General features: G+C 43.8%; 1 protein-coding gene across 4 annotated transcripts in view; it reads right to left on the bottom strand.

The window, feature by feature from the left end:
* Positions 1 to 15,243: 15,243 nt before the first annotated feature.
* The window catches only part of LOC118416447 (fez family zinc finger protein 1-like), a 15,369-nt gene continuing 7,771 nt past the window's right edge, over positions 15,244 to 22,841 (bottom strand). The window contains exons 1-2 of one of the 4 annotated variants that reach the window (XM_035821549.1): positions 20,031 to 20,184; positions 15,244 to 19,360 (exon numbers count right to left, since the gene is read on the bottom strand). In XM_035821549.1, the coding sequence (XP_035677442.1) occupies positions 17,889 to 19,292 (1,404 nt within the window). In that variant the 5' untranslated portion in view covers positions 19,293 to 19,360; positions 20,031 to 20,184 and the 3' untranslated portion in view covers positions 15,244 to 17,888. The other 3 variants (XM_035821548.1, XM_035821547.1, XM_035821546.1) reach the window with 3 other exon arrangements.

Raw genomic sequence — 22,841 nt, 5'->3', positions numbered from 1 at the left:
TGCCCATCATTGCACACGCAGTCTTCCAGCAGCACTGGCGATTGTTATTATTTTGGAGGAGCGCTGATTCGCACGAACTGGAGGCAGAAAACGCAAACACGATCTATTCAGCAGCAGCATAAGTACCTGGCTATGTTGAGAAATCAGCGCTCCCAAAATATCAACGCCAGCGCTCCTTAGAGAAACCTGCGAATGAGGCTACGAATCACCACATGAACTCCGCACCAGGCTTTTTTGAAACGATAGACAAAGCTATATGTGCCTATATCATCTAAATATTAGCCCTACTGTCATTGAAACAAGTGGTAGGACGATACATGTAATGGTATTTTCCCTTTCCCCCTATGATTATCTTGGCTACGAATAAGGCTCAATAATTAAGTTGCTGCCGGTACTTTTAGTACATCATAATTACATCGATGTGTACTCAGTATAGATCCTCCCGCATATATTCACTTTTATAACGTTATAGCTGAAAGCTCATCTATTGTACATAAAAGCTAGCTGATATTTACCGAAAATCACTCATGCTGCCTGAAAATTAGTGTAATTCATTGTAACATTTGCCAAGAAGTAAATGAATTTACATATTACAAAACTCGTAAGTTAGCTTTTGAAAACAGCCTACAACGGTATGGTGTACTTCAGGGCGAAAACTAGCAATAGAGACGCCATGTCTGGATCAGTGTGGTGCCCTAGCCTCCGTTACGGTCTTCGAACGGGGCTGGTTTTTATTGGGGGGGGGCGTTTTCCCCTATTTTCCGATTTCCAAGGTGGGCACAGCCCCCCCCCCCCATGAAGGAAAGGTAGGGCCCTCTGAAAAGCGCGCGGATGACAACATGTCACCTCGAGGCACCTCCAAACGATGAACAGGGACTTGCTTTGTTGTTTGTAGCTCGAGGTCGACATTGAATTTTCTGCTCTACCGATATGAGGGATCCTCATATCTCGATCCTAAAGTCGTGTCTACAGCTATTATTTACTTTGGACGTTTCTGATGCCAAAATGTCAACTAACCCTACGCTAATCAATGAGCAAGCTTTATCATCGTTAAATTAAATGCTTATATTCTAGGCTAGTCCCCAGGGAAATAAACGTACTTACGTATTCACAAAGGGATCTTAAATTCCAAGAAATGGTCGGCGCATCCAAGACAATTTTTCACTGAGTAAACTTCATTTTATCCCTTTATTGGTCTGAATTTTTATGCAAAGATTTGCTTTTATTATGCTTCAGTTCTGTTTCTCATCTATCATATTGTCTATTAATTCTGTATTCATTTATCAAAATTCCTTTCAACAGAAATAAAGATCAACGGCTCCTCATGTACACATTAAAACATTTAAGAATTGGGTTCACCGATGGGGAAATGACATTATCGCGTACCTGAATGAGACGATATCAAATCATGTTCTAGATGAAAGCACTGTCTGGCACGTTTGACACTTCAAAGACAGGCACACACACACAAATGTGTATCTATAACACGCTACGTTTTTGTACACGCCGTGGGAAGGGGACACATGCCTTTGCACCAGCCACCACACATGGACTGCAGGGTAGTCTCCACTGGGTAGCCTCCATGGTTTTATCCGTCAAACAAAAAATCTTACAAAATAGAAACACCGATGAAAACGGATAAAATACGTCATAAATCAATCGGAGCGTAAACCCTGCTCGCAGAGTACTAATTGAAGTCATGAAAAGATGATAATGCTTTTCTTTTCGTATTTACATGGTTAGCATATCTAAAAGTCAATCCTTCATGCAGGGGTGAGGCTTCTTGGACAATCCAACAGGTTGTTGTTATTCATGCCGTCTCAGTTCGAATAACAAGAAACTACCTTGCCAATCCTTATGTCTTGGTGAGTAGATTTATTTGTTAAGGGATTCTCATAATCAGTAGCCTGATTAAATCTCGCTTACAGCAGCCCGCCCGGCCGGCTGGGAGGGGCCAGTTACAGCCCCGGACAGCAGAGTTTGTGTTACACACACCGACTACATAATCAGTTGTCGAAGTAATGTGATAGAATCTTGAGCCTCTTTGTGTCCGCGAAATTACGCGCTAGCCTCAGTGGTCCCAATCATGATTTAATACAATGTAGTAATCATAAGAATCGTATCTTTACTTCCTCGTACTGTTTAATACATGACTCCATTGTTTCTTATCAGAAGAACGCCTTAAAAAACAAAAGCGTCCATGTCACCTGAAAAGACCGATAGAGTTCTCCCCCCGGTAGCTGCGGCTGATAGCGCAGATTGGTGACAGTGTTGTATAATGACGTATGTAGCTTGTCTGCCTGAGTAGATAGATAGAGATGGTTATCAGGTGGTGATCTGTCTCCTGGGGCGTCTTGGACATGTCTTCTGGCACGTGCCACAAACGTACGCAAACAATATGGCGTGGTGCAAAAAATGGCCTGACGGAAAAGACAATTGATAACGCGTTCATAAATCTTCATTCTTCCACTGTCATCCAAGCGCATACAAATGCAGCGTCAATACCGATATTCCTTTCAAATAGCTGAAAGATAAGATGTCGGTAGAGATCCATAATATACAGGCATTGACCCAAGATTGTAGTAGTGAGCAAACAGAAAGAAATGCTGGAATAGTGCCCACTACATTTGCCAAGTCATTTCCGCATCCGACGCTTGTCATGGAAATAGAAGATCATTGTTCTTGGCATACCAAGTTTATACTAATGGCTAAGAGTCGGAAGGTCAGGCGAATATATCTCTTTCTGGTGGGCTGTGGGTTATCTCCAAGCAGATCGTATGGTGGTATGATATAGTATCATAAGCTGGCAAAGGAGCGTGCGGTGGCAAATCAACACTCCTTTGCCAGCTATTGATACTATCTTATGCCACCTTAGGATCTGCTTGGAGAGAAGGTGACTTGCATGCAAACCTACTAAAGTTCCTCGTTACAGATAGATCCCTTGGGGGCGGTTATATAATGTTAACGATGGCCACGCCCTGCCCTGACACACGCCGACATTTTAACAGCCCCAATCTGTCTTCATGGTTTCAGTCGTGGCGGTTTTATGGAGTCACACTCGGTCCATAAAACTTTCAGACTCGATAAGAAGACAGCACCAGAGTATCGTAAAGTAATCAGTTATCAATTAGTGAGGATTGTCGTTTATCTGTGCCACCACGCCTTTTCTAATGAAACCTTCACATTCGTCGTAGGCCGTCGATCAATTTAGTTTGATGTCGTGGACATTTTCAAGCACTGGGAAATCCAACCGCCGACAAGATCAAGGCAGCCTTTTTCGTAAGGAAGACAGGCGACTTTTGCGATACATGCACGACTCAAGAATATATCTCAAGAGTTACCGCAGTTCACGACCGTACAGCAGATAGAGGGCATGCTTAATTTGTGTTTCATTTCATTTTCCTTCTGGTCTATAGATATTTTAGGCTCATACGCAGACCTTCTAAACAAGGTGGCACATGTAGTTAATTTTTCTGTGAGAGCGCTGATTTGCGAGGCAGGCGTCTCTCCCTGCATTACAGAGAACCTGGCACATACTGAAAATTAAAAAAAATCAATAAGCCTCCTCCCCCCCCCCCCCCCCCCAAATAACGCTGGCTCACCTAGAGGGCATGTGAATGAGAGTATTTAGCGCTAGCCTTGCTCTTTCATCCATGCATTTTATTCTTCCCGCCGTCTATATGTAGCGTAACGTGTGTTACGTGCTGATCACATCCCTCTTCTTCTCACCGTTACCGGACAGAACAGCGGTCCTGTATGGGGTAATAAAAACCCCACAGGTGTTTAGGTTTCCCATCAACCCCATGGAGATCCAATATCCCGTCCCCTACTGCTGTTGAGGTTATTATTGACAGGTTGTTCTGTGCCCGTCACTCTCAGGGCTGAGACAGAACCAGCGGGAACGCCAGCAGACAAAACCGCCTCCCCGACGCTCCGGAACGGTGTGGAGTAGCCGGGGATGAAATAATTGTTCTCGTCGTCTTTTTCTTGGAATGAGAGTCGCAGGCTAATTTCTAAGAAAAAAAACACGTCCTTCAAGTAGGATCTCTCTCCCGACCACTTCCCAACGAAGGTCGGCGCTGCTGCGTCGGCGCTAGGTTGGAACAAGGTTAACCTTTTTTAACCTCCTTGTTTGGGGGCAGTCTGGAATCCATTCTATTCTAGCTCCAATTCGCCACTCTGATCGCATCTAAGCTGACTATAGCTTTCCCAATTTTGATTTTTTTGTTAAATTATTGTCGGCTGATGGAGGTGACTTTTAAAGACGTTGGGCAGTCTCGCCAACTAAAAGCTTGCTAGCAAATAACTGGCTATTGGCTATCATTTAGCATCAAAGCTGCCATGGACGCTCTCTCACCAGCGAAATGTTGGCTCCATGACCCTTTTCTACCGATCTCACGCTACTTGTCCATTCATTGAAAGCTTTTCTGCGCAACACTGAGTTTTCCTCAAATTCACATCGCTTTACTGTTCAAATACCGACCTCAAAGTCCTTCTACAGCAACAGTTTATTTCCCCGGACGGCAAACTATGGAAGATCATGGAACTCTCTCGAAGCCTGACACTGTTTCCCGGGCCCCCTGCACTCTTTTTAGCCTTTTACAATCTTTAACAAAGTTCAGATGAGTTGTAGAACACATGTGAGACGAGAGATCGAAGATTTCATACCTCCGTAAAATGTGTAGAGTTTTATAAATTTATGTCTTATTGATAAATTGTGAGCTTCTCGCTATTTCTGTGTATGCGTTTTCCTACCAGCCAGCCGAACCAACTTTGGACCCGGGCGAAGCTAAGTTACCTTTCAATCCTTAGAGTCTCTCGTTACACCATTTCCCGCCTCACATCCTGTCACTCTACGATGTTCAAATGCAAATGTTACTGCGAACACCTACCAAGACAAACAAACAGACAGACCGAAAACAATACCTACATTTTCATGTGCGTAGATGCCATAATAAAATGCCTCTACGTACCACAAGCGTTAGTACAGGTAAATTTAGACCAGTGTATATGTCACATCAACAACAAGGACGAGGCAAGACAGGCGCCATTGTCGTACTAAACTGTCACGTCCTGTGATTCCTTCCTCCGCCACACCTTTCAATGAAAAACGACCATCGCCAACAATCTCGTCCATTTTCCCATAGCTCCCACATTAATCCCTCCCTCCCCCTAATCCAACGCTGATCTGTCCACCTTGTAACAGTAATACTGCAGGGCTTAACTCAACAGACGCTTTTGTTAGCTTGTTAACAGTGCGCGGACCGGTTTGGGAAAATCTCATAAGTAGTCCGTAAGCCCTTAAATTTGTGCTGGGAGTTGTATCTATGTGGTTATCCACTTATGTGTCATTTCAGCCCGTGCGGTTCTGTCACACAAGCACAAAACCGTCGCACAAGCACGGCATCAATAATACATGGCAAACAGGAAGGACCATTCAACGTCGCAACCCAATGATGGCTGGGGAAAATCAGTGTCAATTTGTGGCTACAGGGTTTTTTGTCTATGGCGGACAATACGGAGCATTCCCTGGTTGTGTGTCCTGTCGCCACGCTAAGCTGATAATGACCCTGGTGTTGTCTGACTGTTGACCTGTGATTGTGAGAAGGAGATGATATTATCGATCTGCACAATCTGATCATCGTGTTCCGGTTCGGCAAGCGGGGCTTACCCCGGGCGATGTGGACCTGAGACGTCGGGACCGGGTGGCTTTGGCCCCGGCGGCGATCCCCGAGGGCTCGCTGAGCGACCGAAAAAATTCAAAAGATGGAAGTCATACATGTACTTAAACAAAGGATGTTTTAAGTGTGTGTTTTGTTGTCTTTGCATGGAATCATACTTTCACACCTTGAATCATATTCCAATTATACAATTGAGGATAATGCAGATCCAATTTTGAGCGCTGATTGGTCACTAAGGGGTCGCTGTCTAGTGGTGAGGGGGCCTACTGACTGGCAGGTATGTTTTAATTCTTTTGCAAAACTGCAGTAGGGGAAAACACAATGAACTTACTTGTGCGACACATTTGAGTGTGTACGTTATGTAAACAGCACAGAATTCTATCAACAAAGCAAGACTCACTTTGAACCAGAGAAAGGAATCAGGATAGAAATTAGATACAAACCAGACACAATCAGCAGCCCAAAATTAAGCAAAAAAGTTTTCGAAAGTTTGATCCATGCAACCTGACACAATATGTACACATATGAACTATTTTGTCGAAAATATAGACACTAATGTTTCTGACAAATGAAGACCCCACCCCCTATACTTTTCTTGTGTCTGGTATGTATTTAATGTCGTTCCGTGTATTGTGACCCAGACATGCCGTGTACTTACCCATTGTTGTGCAGTGTAGTTGACTCGCAGTATAAATCTACTAATGACATGTTACCTGTATCGGATGTATGATTGGTACATCCCATTGGCACACCTGTATGATTGTGTAATGTGTAGATAGGATCTGGAACTTCGGGATAACACAGAGGTCGAAAAAATACGTTTGTGTCTCCCTGCAATTATTTGTCTTCTGTCATTTTCCATTTTTCTTTCAGCGTTCCTGTCAATATCTGGCCTGAGTACCATCCTCCGAAGTGACCGAACCATGGTGTGGTTAGCAAGCAAAAGTATTGAGCCAGCGGTCACTTCGGAGGATGGCACTCAGGCTATTCAAAATCCTTGGCATGCTGCTTGTATAAGTCCATAGCCACGTTCGATCTCGTCCTGTCTTGGTTCGCCCCGAGAACCAGTCATCGCGCTTTAGGACACATTCGCAATACGGGATCGTTAGCTTGGGATAGTCGTTCAGGTGTCCTGAAAAATTCAGCCGCCTTGTTACAAAAAGGCTGTTTTATGCACCTCGGTCACATTTTCAAACTGCGGCCCGGCGGATGTTTGCGGAAATGAAAAAAAATATAAAAGTGCTTATCAAGGAAAATACACAATCCTTATGTCCTACGTGCTTTATTTTCTTTTGTATTATACTTTTCGTTCCTAAAAGATACCCTAGCCCCTGTGTTGTCCCGGGGTTGGAAATGTGACCAAATCATCAGCCTGATCCCTTGTCGGTGGTTGGTTCAGTCGCGGCATACTTCAACATTCCACATGAAGAAAATCGTAGAATGACTTACGACGAACCCTTATCCATAGATATGCGATGATTAGAAATGTCCCCCTCCCCACTCGGTATACCGCACTGGGTACATACGAGTACGACTGTCAAACTATGCATTTGTGATGCTCTAAATGATGTTATGATAACAATATACCCAATGTGTTTGAAATGATCATACGGCAAGGGACCGACCAGCAACGACTGTAGGAGTTAAAAAGATTAAAATAACTGTGGGTAATGAAAGAAAAAAGATATACACAAGGAACGGACTGGACGAAAAGCAAAATTACAGAAGAAGAAATCTCACACACACCAAACCACCCTCCCACCGAGCTTACTGATCCGTCCCCTAATCCAATCACAATTAAGGAGACAGATTATCCTTGATTCACTAATCTACTGACAGCTTCTTTAGCCGGTGTGTTACGCCGAAGGGCGGTTATACCTGATATATAGATACAGATTCTTACTTCAAAGTAACATCAAATGCATTTACTATGCCACTACACAACGATAAAGCAACAGCTATAGTTGTAGGTGGCAAATAATAATCCACACAGAGTAACGCGAAAATTATTTAAAAAATTGAAACACCTTCTAAATACCACTTGTGTTCCTTTGGCTTCCTTCGATTCAAAACTTCAGAGTGTTTATTACCCAGTCCAGTATTTTCGTTGATAAAACGCAGACGTACAAGCGACGCTAACAAGAATGTTCAGTCAATAAAAACTACATTTGTCTTGGGACTTCATCAGAACTGACTGAGCACTTTATTTAATTGAAACACGCACATGTGTGTTCACCGATACATTTAATTGCTCCGCCCCACCCTCAAGTGCACAAGCTACCTACACATCGACCTTTCTACAGTCTATACCAGACTTTAGGTCTGTTATAAACCCATGTCGCTGGTTTTAAGATTGCCTCAACCACCTGTCGCTTGTGATACGGGACATCTCAACCAAACCCCGCCTGCAGATTGACACATCGTGCGAGATAGCTACAATAGAAGTAGAGTTTTACAGATTAGTTTGCAATTTCCCAACCATGGTCTAACTAAGAAGTTTTCATTAAGTTTACTGTGAATTGTGTGCCGACGAATATTCCTCCATCGAGTGGGGGACTTAGGCTTACAGAAGCATCTTGATAACTAGTCTGTGTTCATGTAAGTTTATTTTGTCCATACATATGTTCTTGTGGATATACATGTTTAGTGGTTTCGTTAATATAAATTTGCGATCTTGAGTGCGTCGTCCGTATTTAAATGTATTTCATTTCAATAGAAAAACTGGTTCGGAGAAGGTTCTCCAGGAAGGCGGGTATTTGCTACTAGTATTATGTTCTGCCCAGGCAGAGCTTCGGCTCCGGTTGTTTTTGACGTGTGTTTTAGCGTTTTTGTGGGGCTTTCCATTTCTTATATCCACCGACCGGGCATGAAGAAAACTGTACAAAATAGAAAGCAAAGGAAGAGAGACTTCGAAGAAGAGCACAATGGAAGCCAACGCGGCTACGCAACCATCTCACCCTCCCCGGGCCCGCCACAGCATTGAAATACAACCATTACAGATGCGTGATGAGATTCTGATTAGCGTAACTTCCATTTTCGTCTATTCTCAAAAGGGCCACACACACCCTCGCCGTACGAGCAAGTCATTTCAATTATGCAGTACTCTCTCCTCTAGCGGGCAGACTTAAATTGGCCAGCAGAAAGTCTCCTCAGGCGTGGTCAAGGAAGACTACGAGAGATTAATACAACCAGTATGCAAATATCGATCACACACTTCCGCTGCTGGATTTCAACGTTGTTCACAAGATGTGTAGGACATCAAAATGCTTCGTACTGCTCTACTCTATCTTTTTAAGATAAAACATGACTATTTATAATTTGGGCGTTATTTTCAATCCAGAGTATCTCCAAGTATCTCAGAGCTAAAAACGGAAGCTGAGCTCACGATGTTACGGTGAATTTACAACAACAAAGAAAAATCCACGGGCACCTGAAGATGCATCCAAGCTGAAAATGATGAGCGAATTTGGGTTTTTCTCACGGCGGGCTGAATATTTACCGCGGAACAACAGCGCCCTTGTGCTCCTGTGTACGGGGAGGGTCCGGGACAGGATTACGTCAAAGGAAAATGAGACCCTTTCTCCTGCGATTCTTCTCGGCAAATGAAAAGTGATTTGTCGCGCAGTGTCATGGAAATGGCTTACAAACGAAAAATGGCCGCCCTCTGCTTTCTCCGCGAACTGTCGGGTTTTGTGAGCCAGTAATTGGTGTGATTTGAATAATAAATACGGAAGAACAACACTGAACATGGCAGGACAGATGGGGAAGTCCCCACCCAACCAGTTAACCCAGCAAGAAGTGATTACCCGCAAATTAAGGCCAAATTAAGCGCACACAGGAAAATGTTTCCGTTGGTTCTTAATCAGGGAGAAGAAACAAATCCGCGCCATGGTCTAGTGGTCGTTCAATCACCGATGTTCTCTTGTTGTCATGGCGACAATGTCTCGTCTTTTTTTTTTTGGTCGTTTTTTTTTTTCTGTATGCCCTTATTTCATTTCATGATCACGGCTTGCCGTATATAGCATACTGGGTTTTCAGTGAAAATGGCGGACGGATGCCCAAGTACTCTCCAGGCAGAGGTAGGCTCTGGCTATGTTGTACGGCTTTTATTTTTAGACATTTTTGTCGGGCGGTTGGCTGACAATAATACGTGAAGAAGACGGCAAAAAAGCCAGAGCCTTATCTTTGCTTGGAGAGTAGCAAGACATCCCAATATTGTAACCACAAAAATAATATAGCTGCCTTGTGGGCAAAAGAAGCGCGCTATATTGTCGGAAGAAACAGCCTCACAGTCACAGTCCTACTTTATCAGGTAACCGTCTCAGTTTTCTTTTTCAACGTTAACAGTGCACAAATCACCAACTAAAAATCCGTTCATCGGATCAATTTGACCAATACTTGAGTCACGAAGTGAAACATCTCGGTGATAGTCTACAAAACACACGTCCGGAACTGGGATAAAATATTTCAGCCGTTATATCGATCGTGCTCGAACAAGGCGCATTTTTCAGTCTGTTAAAGAAAATAAATTCGGACATCCGCTTGTTGATTTGTTTGAAAATCTCTTTGAAATAAAGATAGTAGCAAATTAATCAAAGTTTTATGTTTAAAACTTACCTTTGTCTAAGTGTTCTTTCCAGAATATACAAGAAGTGAGAGGGGAACAGGTGTCCACCACTGCACCTTCAACACAATTTCTCAAAATATTATTCAAAATATCGGCAAAATATTAACAAAAACTAGGCAAGTCTATTCATTTCACTAATAGTAAAATAAGCTACAAGAGCATTTATATTCTCTCAATAGTTGGACAAAATTTATTTATTAAAGGTCCCAACTTTACAAATACTATTTCCCTGGTTAATCGAAAGCACGACTTTTTGTCATTTTCTGAACAACATTTGAACTTTAAAAGGTCCATAAAGCATTGTAAGCAGTCCTTAACGAAAACAACTCTTCATTTTTACACAAGACATACGAAATGGAACTATTCCCCCCTGTTACTCCATAACACGTCAATGCATGTCGTGTTTTGTTACGAGTGCTTTCTTGACATACGGAGCTACGCTAACAAGGAGATGGTTTTCTAGGATGGTGTACAGAAATACACTGACGCTCCCGCCTCCGTGACCGTCGTTCGGCCAGTTTCTGACTATGCTCCCCTCCCGTGGTGTACCGGACAGTTACCTGTAACGTTCCGTACAGGTAGGTCACACATCTCCACATCTGTCGTCTTAGACATGGCGTCTGTTTCGTAACGGTCACAGCTGCGAAGCACAACCCACGCCATGTTACCCCGACTGTATACAGGCTATACTCCACCTCTCTCAGCCGTTTTTCATCGAAAATAGCGTCTGTTTCGAGAATGATATCCGGGTGCATGCTTCTTTGCAACGAAGTACATTTTCCCGTCTGTATCATTGGTTAATTCTTTGGAAATAAACATTGTATTACAAAAAGATAACCGTACAATGATGTATTTATACGTTGTGAGTTCTTCCCATGTTGTGTTTTGCTCAAGTATGATTCTAAATGCAATATATCGAATATATATGATATGTTTTTTGGACATAAAAATTTTGTCATTAAAAAAATAATTGTACAGTGATGATATAGACATTGTCAGTTCTTCCTGTGTTGTGTTTTGTTCAAATATGATAGAAATCGTGCCTGGGGCAGATTTGCAGTCCTACTTCTAGCGACTTGTAACGATAACAGGGACGGATTGACATTTACTCTATGGCCATAACATATATACATATAAGGAAAAACATGAAACGCCCTGCTGAGTACCTGTACAATATCTGAGGACGAACATAAAGCGTAGTCAACGAAATCATCATCTCTCCATCAAAATAAAGCCTGTTTGTGTCGGCAGCAAATTAAAAACATGCGACGCTCTATTAGAGCACTGAAATACACGGCATTATGGAGTACAGTTCTGGTTTATTACATCGCAAAGTGCACAGATACTAAATAAAGCACAGAATTAACCAAAGGGATTACATGGAATATTGTCCTCGTATTAACCAAGAAAGGCAAGGTTCAGTACCCCAACAACCATACCCAGCAGTCAGGATAGCTACTACTAATGGCTACATGTGAACCACACAGTAGACATATTGATTTTATACATCCATTGGACACAATGACCCTAGTACCACATCTGTCTGTAGAAACGCAGTTTTCACACTGTAGCCCGGCGGCCAAGTATTACTGTGGATCAATAGTTTTCGTCCACACTAGATCTGCTCACCTAAAGACTATAAGCAGAATGTTTGATGCTAACGGTCGGGCCAGGTGCGCACAAATAGACCATATGGCCGCGGTGTAACGGGAAGGCCTAATGTAGTTGTCAACCGTTTTTAACGAATAAATCCGTCATTTGTCATTTTTGATGACAGATTTTGAAGATTGTGACGAGATGGAAACTAGTGTTCATTTTATGATGTATTTCTTGAAAAAAAGATCGCCTGTGTTTTTACAAATTTAAATGCAATGACTATAAATTATTACAAATCTCAATGCGGATTACAACATGTTCAAACCGTACTGTAAATATAATGATGGATTTTTATTTTATCACACTAAAACCGCTAAATTGAAATAAGATAGCTTCTCTCAACCTGTTATATTGTAGCATTGTCTTGTATAATTTTTATTATACTTTATAGAGCTACCTAAGAAATCAGATTACCAAAGCATGTAATGACAATAATCTTACAATTGCTTCTTTTGTTATTGTTTGTATAACAAACCCTTTCACGTGGCAAAATAATTTTAACCAATATTTGATTCTAAGAACATCAAATCTATAAAATAAAGTAGAAAGACTTGGGTTGTTTGGATGAAAGGTTATATTCTAAATCATATTTCTGGGACATAAGATATGGTACCGATATCTTAACGACAATCCTCACGAACAAAAGCGCCGAAGTGCAGTTAAACCCGCGACAAATGAGCCCTGAATGTGCCGTAAGCGCCACATGGTGCAGTGTGTTTCCATTCAACACAACAAAAAAAACGACGCCAGACTCAAACGTTATTGTATGACAGTAAGATTACAACGTAGTATTATCTCCTTTCTTGTTGTCCACAGACGTGTCATCCCGGTGTGAAGGAGTGCCCGTTATCTGGCAGGTTTGTATTGTTACCCTCCCACATCTGTCATGCCATCACAATACACCTCACCGATAACCGCTTGTTTAAACTCTGTTAGAGTAACAGCTGGAACACAGGCAGGTCTAACCACTCGTCTCTCCAGGACCTTTATCTGGGTCAGGAACAACCCCCATCCCCGCTATAAGGCACGGTTTATACTTGTTTTTCAAACTGTCGCACTAGACATCATAGTCTTCTTCTGTCTTAAAGAATAAAGCTTCTAAAGTTCAGGGAAGCGTGGTTCAAGGGAAGCGTGGTTCAGTGTGCTTCTGATGTAGACTTCACTTCATTTCACTTTACCACTGAAAGAAGTGGTCTACGATGTCCAGTACGACGGTTTCAAAAGATATGTGTTAATAAGCTTTCCTAAGGCCCCCTTTCCACTAGGACGGCGATCATGCTGCGCTCTCACTGCGACCTAAATAACATATGTGAAGCCTTCGCTTTCACACTGGGTATATCATACAAAACGTAAAAGTGTGATTGAGAAGACAACAAAACACACAAAGTGTAACAAGATTCGTTTATTTTCGATACAATTCGTTGAACGATGTTTCAAATTGTAGGTCGCAGAGAGAGCGCGGCGAGAGCGCCGTCCTAGTGGAAAGGGGGTATAAGTCACGAATGAACACTGACAGAATACTGGTCCCACGGATCTTGAATATTTGATTTAGTTTCGTAGGAGTAAATCATGAAAAAGTTCCAAAGGAGCAGAAAGCTTTAAACAAATCAGGAAATATAAGCGTTGTGTCCAGCGCAGACCTTTGACACAATGCTCCTAGGTCCTGATTTGTTTAAAGCCCTCCCTTTTATAATCTATATCTACTAATTTGGAACAAGCCTCTGATACTATCAAGTCATTTACTTATTTACACCTACAAAAATAAATGAGTATTCTTGCCATTTCCTTAGAAATCAAATCGAGTTTCCACATTCTATCGTTTTACCAGGTTACGGATTCGTTTTGAACAAATATTTCTGTTTTTTAGATATCGTTATTGTATTATGAATGAAAAGAACGGACATAACGATGTCATAAATGCAAAGATGTTGCATTTCCGTTCATATTACACGTTCGTGTACGTGTGGGTACATGCATATACGTGCTGTCGTGAACAACCCAAGTCGTCCCTGTGTCTGTTACATCTTTGTTTGTGCGTTTTCCATATGCTTCCTTCCTTACACGTGAAAACGCCATAAGCAAGAAATGTGTCTCTATAAACTACAACATGACAACAGACACGCACCGGCACATCCTCCGGATTGTCATTAGCCTCTTCATAATGAAACCGCTCAGGAAATTGATTGATTGATTAATGTCTGCCTTTATTTCTGAAATGTCAGCCGCCCAATTTTCTTAATTACGCCGCCTGTTCCACATATGTTCTCCGTGTTCCAACCGTTGTCAAAAATCAATTTTCCTTTGTTGTGGGATATTAAGGGCATTGTTCGTCCAGAGAGAGCCGTAAAAGATTTATTTCTAATGCGTTTTGTGTGTTTCTCGTAACCAGGGGATTGTCGAGTCATCCCTTCAGCAGAAAAGGGCACAGGTGACAGTCAAGTCTTTATACGGTTATCGCGGCTTTGAGAAATCTGTTTAAGCTGATGTACTACATGTAGGTATGAATCAGGAAACCGTGGAAATGTAAGGATATTGCACGATCTCGCACAGACTACTGCACTGGGCTTCCACAATTCTTTCTTCTCCAACTCCAACGATATCTACGACTGTTTTATGTTAGATTAGACTGACTGACACTCGCTACGCTGAAAATAGCAACGATGAAATGAACAAACTCTAGTAAATAGAGATGCCGATTAATATGTGAATGTCAAAATGGAGAAACTGAACTGTTCGTCATAGAAAACAATGGTTGCCAGGCGGCCATCTGAAATCCATATTGGAAGGAAGGTGTATTATATAGAGTCCATTTATACATTTTGAACAGTTAGCCGTGGGGCATTGCTCAGCAAATTACTAAGGTTATGAATATGTTCTCATTCTTTTGAGTGAATACAGTTCGTTCAAGGTCTAAAATGTGTCATGTTTTATCCGATCATTTTATTCACATTAGGTTATTGAGGGTCGGGCAAAGAGCAGAATGGTTTTCATGAGAAGCCCTCTATACTTCAATTATAATTCTGTCATATATTATATGTTCAATTAAGCACTGAATACTGCAGTTGTCTTTTTTGTTTGTTTGTGATTGCTTGCTTGTTTGTTTACTGTTGTGCTGTTTTGTTATTGTTGATAGTAGAAATGTTGTGTGTTTGTTTCGTCGTTGACCGTTTACTGTACACGCTCTCAAAGCAAATCCATCTGACAAAGCACAATGCCACTAGCCTTTCTGAATCATCACTATCCTACTAGCATACACAGATAGACGAGTAACACACTGCGTTTCTCACTGCGATCCGTTTTATTTCAATCAAAAGCAACAATATCGATAACGTGATATTCTTAAGCACGCTTTAAGTTATCAATACATATACTAACTCATCAATAAACGAAATAAGAGCTTCTTTTGACGCTATAAATATCCGTGTATATATATCAGTACATTCATATAGCCATACATGAAGGTATACATGTTTCACGTATACAGCCCGTATGATCTGTTTTATATACATCTGTTGTAATACTTTGGTATACACCCAGTTCACTTTACGTTCAGTACATCATTGGAGACGCTCAACAACAAAAAGCTGTACAAAAATGTATTTTTATCATCTTTTCACACACTGTGATGACAGCAATAAAATTTACTGGTCAAAATGCTTAAAACTCACCAAGTTTTATAAATACCATTTCCTTTACTTCTTTTCACATTATTTCCTGGTTGTGCAAACCGTTAAAACGCTTAAATGTCTGTTTTACTTAAGTTGTTTCTCACCTTGACTATCTACAGAAAAACTCATCTTTTTCCTAATTTCAACTCCTTTTTTTCTAGTCAAACTACATATGTAAGAACTAACCAACATCGTCCGCGGTGGCTTTTATGTTTCCGGGTATTTCCTCGCAGTGTGTGCCTGCAACATTGAAATGCGCATGTTCACAACAGTTTAGCTCCTGGGGGTTGGAGATGAAACAAAAAGCACGTCGGTTTCGTGACTTTGGTCTTGCAATCAGTCTGTCTTCATGGCGACCCCTTCGACCTTTTCCGAAACAAAGAAATAATTTTGAATGATAGTCGTTTCAAACGGTTTCCCTAGCTGTTCGGCATTCCTTTTCGTGAGACGGATCACGCGGTTAGGTGTGACCCGTTCGGAACTCGCTCGCGACATTTTTGTGGCCTCTCGCACGTGTGATGGGTTGAAATTGGAGAGACTCTGGGCAAATAAAGCGGTTTTCACCACGGTTTGCGTGTCAGTCTCCCATGTGGCACTCCTGTCAGAGTTTCCAACCAAGTCGTTAGTATTAAAACTGTTCGCGGTTTCTGTCATTAGGCGACAGCCGCTGTATTCGGAACTGATGAAAACGGTGATAGAGGTTTTTGATGGTCAGGGCCTGGTCACATTCGACGTAGGCCGCCTTGCAATTTTGATGTGGTAGCATTTTCTGTGACAGGACAAACTGCTTACAAGGAGTTAAGGCTAGCTAGATATTGTACGACACCTGCACGGCTAACCCAAGAATGTTTGCGACAGTACGACAATCGCACAATGAATAAGATCGGAGAGTTGTGATATGGCCTGTGGACAGGACTCTAGACATGGACGACTCGCTTGGTGGACAATTTATGTGGCAGGCTGTGTAGCGACAGCTGATAGGATTGCGATTGAGTAAAGATTGCTATCTCTCAGCCTTTGTGTGTGAGCAAATTTCGGAATGCTTTACACAAGTTTACACGATTTTGATCTACGCTAAAGATAGCCATACACGCAACACTCTCCTTTCATTGCCACATAAAAGACCTGGACGTTTTTCTCTCGCGTCCTTTTAACAGTGTGCTCTCACAAAAGAACGTCTCGCCAAATGTCGGCCGGCAAAATCTGCCCATTTTCTGGACGACAAGTACGGGTTTAAGTAGTTTTGGCGAAGTGGTCTTTCTTCGGGCGGAGAAGTCAAGCCAAGAATTCTCCTGACGGAAATTAAGATAATACCTGTTCATCCAGGTGCTTAAAGCTAACCGCTCGGTACCAAATGAAGCGGACTGATAAGTGCCGATCAGTGGGGTCGTCAGGACGAGTCAAGAAAAGGTGTCGGGGAGGGAGAAGAGGAACACACGCATGATTGACAGGCGTTTAGGCGCGCGTGGGTCGGGGGGCCACCTCCGCCGGATATGATACGGAGCGACGTGGCCCGGGGCGCCACGGAACCCCCCGAACCGGTGCCGAACAATGGCGACAGTCAGCGGCGAGGCCGAGCACATCGCACCGTGCCCCGCTGATCTATGTGAGAGCTGCCTTCATGTGACATGCACACACACAAACAGACTACGCAACGTGGCGTGAATTCAAAAGTTGCCAATAATTGGAGCGTTACAACACAAACTGAAGTAACACCAAAATGGAAACTTGCCGAACTATATTCTTAGACGCCAAATGTTCATGTCAATCCGAATTTGGGTCAATTTTCGTTCGTGAAACCATTTATCGCTGGTAGAAGAATCAGTTACCGGTGAAGTCTCATAAAGATATAGCTAACGATAATGATAAATGCGCTAATACACTGTTACAAGCGAGATCACATGGAGTTCCCACAGCACAGGACGACCCACGACAAGACCACACGAACGGACCGACGACATGTCTGTGTCTGTGCGACTACTGTATCTCTCTCTCTACAAAAATTCACCCGAGCACAAATACATTCCGGAGCCTGAAGTACGCAATGGTACTTACGTCACAATGTCATTTCCAATTGATACTTGTACTGCACTTGTAGCAACAAGCGACTCTAAACAAGAGTTTCCTCAATCTATTGACAATCCAAGAAGTAGAATCTATAAAGTCCTGAATTGAGAAGGTATTCAGTTCGTTCTTACACAGTTCTCAGGGATAATTAGACACGACAAACAGTATTGTTCACAAACTGCCCGTGACTTACTCTGCGGCTGGAAGTGTTGTTTCTTGTTGTTGTTGTTTGTCCGGTACGTTAGGTGTAGGGCTGACGCAGGGGCTGGACGAGGCCGTACCCGGCACCGTACCGGCGTTCCCGCCGTCGTGTAGCTTACGTATGTGCTTCTTCAGGTCGAAGTTTCTGCAGAAGCCCTTGCCGCAGATGTCGCAGGTGAAGGGTTTCTTGTCGTTGTGCGTGTGCATGTGGAAGGTCAGGTTGTACACCTGGTGAAAGGCCTTGTTGCAGATGTGACACTTGTAAGCCTTCTCGCCGGAGTGCGTCAGCCGGTGGTTTTTGTAGTTGCCCTTTTGGTGGAAGCCCTTACCGCAGAACTCGCAGACGAAGGGTTTGTATCCGGCGTGGATCCGCATGTGTGTGTTGAGCGTGGAGCTCCGGTTGAAGGCCTTGCCGCAGGTCTGGCACTTGTGAGGCTTCTCCTGTGTGTGGATGATCTTGTGTCGGCACAGCGTGGAGGCCTGGCGGAAACCTTTGCCGCACACCTTGCAGATGAAGGGCCTGGCTCCCGTGTGCACGGGCATGTGGCGGGTGAGATTGTAGTGCGCGTTGAAGATCTTCCCGCAGACTTCGCACGGGAAGGTCTTCTGTTTGTTGGCGGCACGTTTCCCACGCCCGCCCCGAGCCTTTTCTGCTCCAGTCCCGCCCTTCGCTAGCGGCAATCCTGCGGTGGGGCTGATCTGGATGCCGGCCGGGCTGGTCCCGTACTGAATGCCCTTATTGTCTGTCCCGGCGCCTCGGGCCGTCAGCACGGACTTACCGCTCAGCACCTTGCCTCCGTCCAGTGACAGGGGAAAGTTGGCGATAGTCTCTTTAGAGTAGAAGTCCACAAATCTCACGGCGTTCATGTTCTCGTAGAAGGCGAAGGGAGCCGTCGGCGCGCGCAGGACCTGTTCTCTGCTGTAGTAGATCGGGTAGGGCTTGATCAAGTCCGTGCGGAGTGTCGGGAGTCGAAAGTCCGTGTGGAAGAATTTCCGACGGCTCGCCTCTGACATTTCGGCGGTTAGCTGTGCCGGACGGAACGACTTGACGGCGTGTTCTGTCAGGAGTCCCTTCCGTAAGTCCGCGGCACCGCTCAGGTCCAGTACAGAGAGGGGGAAACAGGGCTGGCCCAGGGACGGGACGCCGCGTCGGAAGTCAGCGGTGGAGTCCACGGCGGTGCCCGCGGACAGCCTCGGGGTGGGTTTGTTCGGCGACGGCTCCATAATTCGTGCTATGGAGAAAGCCAGTTCTTTCTTGTCGGACGAGCGGGGCTCGACTCGGGCAGCGAGTGAGCAACCACTGTCCCTGTCGCCTGGCTGCGGGCCGGTGGTCTTGGTGCCTCCGCCGAGCTCGGCGCGTGTAGCCAGGGTTCCGAACATTGCCATGTTCATTCCGTTGTCACTCTGGTGTCCTGAGAAAGCGTTATCGACGAGTCCTTCCTCTGTGTAGCTCCAGGGCTCTGTAGAGGCAAACAAGGGAAGAAGGGAAAAAATGAGCACACAAGCTTTGCGATAAGTCGCGCTGACGGAGAAGTGGACACCTTAGCCAGATGTGACCAATAGTCGATATGTAGGCAAAGTGCGCAGCCTTCCTAAAGTCATTGTGTCAACCTACCACCCAGTGCAGCTTAGTCTTTTACCAAGTGCTTCGGACTCGGCTGTGCCGGTAAGGGGTCCCCAAACCTGAGTAAGTGTGCGGGGTCTCGCTCACTCTATGCCGAGCGTCCGCAGAGTCCTTTCCCTTCACCGTCTTCACCAGAAATGACTTTGGCATTGCGACCTCTCCCTAAACCCGCCGAATGGGTGGTACAGGCAGCAGCGATACCTCCTCCCAAGCAAACGTCAGTAAAACGATACCACAAAATAATTGCACAAAATCATCAAAAAGAAGGCTTAAAAAACACAACTAGTTGTCCCAAAAGTTCTCTATGACAGAAGGAAGAAATCAAGAATAACCTGGGCTCAGGTAGAGAGAAGAGAGTTGTGCTGGGGCGGGCGCCTGGCACGTTCCTTCGCGCTCGGTTGCTGGCTGTGGTCTGTCGACTGTAACCTAACATTCAAAAGGCCAATGTGACCACGACAATACCAGAGATGTGCACGCCAAGAATTTAGCAGCGATTCCCGACTCACCCCTTCTATTAGATGGGTACGTCACTCACAGCCCCGATGATAAAAAACAACTGCCCTGCAAACAAAGCGCGAATGAACGCACCACTCTGCGCGAGCACGGGCGAATGGGAGGGCGGTATCCCCAAAAGACCAATCACTCCTCGTCGCGAAAAACAAATCGCAGCGACAAGTTTTGCTGCTAGGCTTCTCGCTGCTGCCCATTGGTCAACAGCCACAGACCCTATAGGCAGTGGGGTAGAATATATTACGCAATTGTAATGGGCACTTCGGTAAATTGTGGCCTACTCGTGGCGGGAGTCAGACACATGATTAACAGGAAAATGAAGCAATCAGGTGGACAATGTCTACATACATCCTCACAGACATACCGGGTCATACAGATCAAGTGCGACATTTGCAGTCATAAAAATATATCACCTATTTGCTCCTCTGAACGTAGAGACGTCGCTGCCAGTGGAAGAGGTACTGACTGAGGGACGAGCAGAACAAGCCTAACATGGACATGGTTACTTGGCGCGAAACAAATTACAGTCCACAATTGTAAAGTCCGTAGGCCCGCCCCCTACTTCGCCCGCCGCTGAAAGGACAGGTAATTTTGCGTGAACCCCATGTTGACGAAACCTCCCCGGTTGGAAGAACCTTGGATCGACGTCGCTTGTAGTAAAAGTTAACGGAAAGATCGTAATAGATTCAATCTAAAATAATCAATTTAGAACAAATTGTAAAAATCAGTTGATCATTTTGGGTTGTATTTCTGTGATGTCTGTGTTATATGGATGTATCTTGTGTCCCGGGGCTGTTGTCAGTACAAATCACGCACAGGTAGAAGGAAACCTATTTGTGTATTGACGCTGGGATTAAAAAACAAAAAAAGGAACAATTTGCCCACCTACCATTAGCACCTTGGATTATGTTGTTTTCTCATGCAATAAAGTGCGTCCATTCACGGGGCAGGTCGCGCGCTGTTCGACAGTTTATCGCCACCATGGGTGGGACGGGCCACGTTTTGTTTCAACTCTAAGCTGCCAGAACTACAAATACGACGAGGATTACGGACACAAAAACAGGGAGGGCACATCACCAGAGGGGAGAGAAAAGAAAACGGGGTGAAAAAAGTGGCCCTCGCACGACAGAGCCGTGTGACCAGGGGATGGTAGTTAGGTGGGTGGGCGGTGAACAATGCGCAGTCGCCCGTACAAATCCAGGTAAAGCACCCGCCGGGCAGCCTAACCACGGGGTTGTTATTAACGAGGCGCTCTCCTTTAGACCCTGGACATATTCTGATACAAACCTTAGCATAGACAAACAACGGTGGCATTTTCATTGTGAATACTCGCATATCCTATCTTCGGATAGGGCCCAGTTCTGACTTTATGATAAATTTATCAAGTAGTGACATCTACATGTATTGCATACATTTTGCTGTTTCTTGAAAGTATGTTCCATATGAAAAAAATTCTTACAAGCAGGAACCGTTCCGAAATTTTACCTACTGACCAAAGAGATGATAGAAATTATGGTTGCAATCTCAGGAACGTGAAATAACGCGAAGTGACTGATAAACACCTTGCAGATAAACATCACCTAAATGTCATGATAATACAAAGTTCCCGGAAAGGCGGATGTGACGTCAAACCCGCCAAAAGGAATGGTCAACGTCTTATTGTTCACAATGTCAGACCACAGATATTTTTGTAATGCCATTGGTGTGACCATTAGATACAAACAAACATCATAGATTCGTTAACAATGGAATTAGAAAGGCATTTCATCTGCGGTCACGAATAACTTCAAACTGTCTATTCCACAGTAACAGTTGTAAATTCCTAGCAAATGCAGAACGCGAGTTTCCAGTAACGCCTTGGCGATACAAACCTTTAAGTGCCATTCATAGGCATTCAACGACAGCTAAAGGATATATGCTGTTTGCCAAGCTCTGAGAACGACATGAATAGGATTGTTTACATGAATGAGAGGTTTGAAAATGACAATTGAAGAGTTAAGAACATAGACTATGCCTGACGATGTTGAATAACTACTGAATTATTGCATTACTTCTAGCTTTTTTGTTTGTTTTATTATCAGCGTGTCGTAAACAGTATCTTACATGGTCACAATGATGTGCAATACAGTCAACTCCGTTGGAGGGCGCTGTTTCGCACACCTGTAAGAACGGACCATTGTCGTTAAAATGCCACAGCGGGGGAAGGGCATTGTGAATTGCACGTGTAAAGAAAATAAGAAAATAATTACTTCAAATAAAATGAATCGGAGTTAATTCACACGTGTCGTTTCATGGAAAGAATTTGCATGCTTTTACTGACGATTTGCAAAGCTTACGCGTCCGTGGATCTTCGTCCTCTGACATCAGATATAAATTAAGGTTCCTCAAACTACGGTATCTACTAGAGGTTTCGCACGGTAAGTAGTATGTTCGTCAGAATCTAGATCCCCTCTTGTACTAGCCTCGGTACCATCCGGATAGTAGTTTGCTCCGACATTTATTGTACACTACATACAGTCGCTTCTCCCTCCGACTTTTATAATACACTATATATAATCGCTTCTCTGCTATTTCAGAAGTAGAAGTCTATTGGGTGGTAGTAACGTTAAAAGCAAACATAGGAGTGAACTACTACCAGGATGGTACCCAGGCTACTCTTGTACAGCTAGACAGGTGAATATTAGTATTTTACAACATCGCAGGAAAAGTATCTCGCCAGTTAGGGTAAAGAGAACGGACCACCCTTTCTTACATCCAACATGGAAAGGATTACGTTGGTTCACGACAAAATACTTCACGATGAAATG

The sequence above is a fragment of the Branchiostoma floridae genome, chromosome 5 (assembly GCF_000003815.2).
Source record: "Branchiostoma floridae strain S238N-H82 chromosome 5, Bfl_VNyyK, whole genome shotgun sequence".
NCBI classification, from domain to species: Eukaryota; Metazoa; Chordata; class Leptocardii; order Amphioxiformes; family Branchiostomatidae; genus Branchiostoma; species Branchiostoma floridae.
This window is presented reverse-complemented; position numbering and strand designations above follow the sequence as displayed.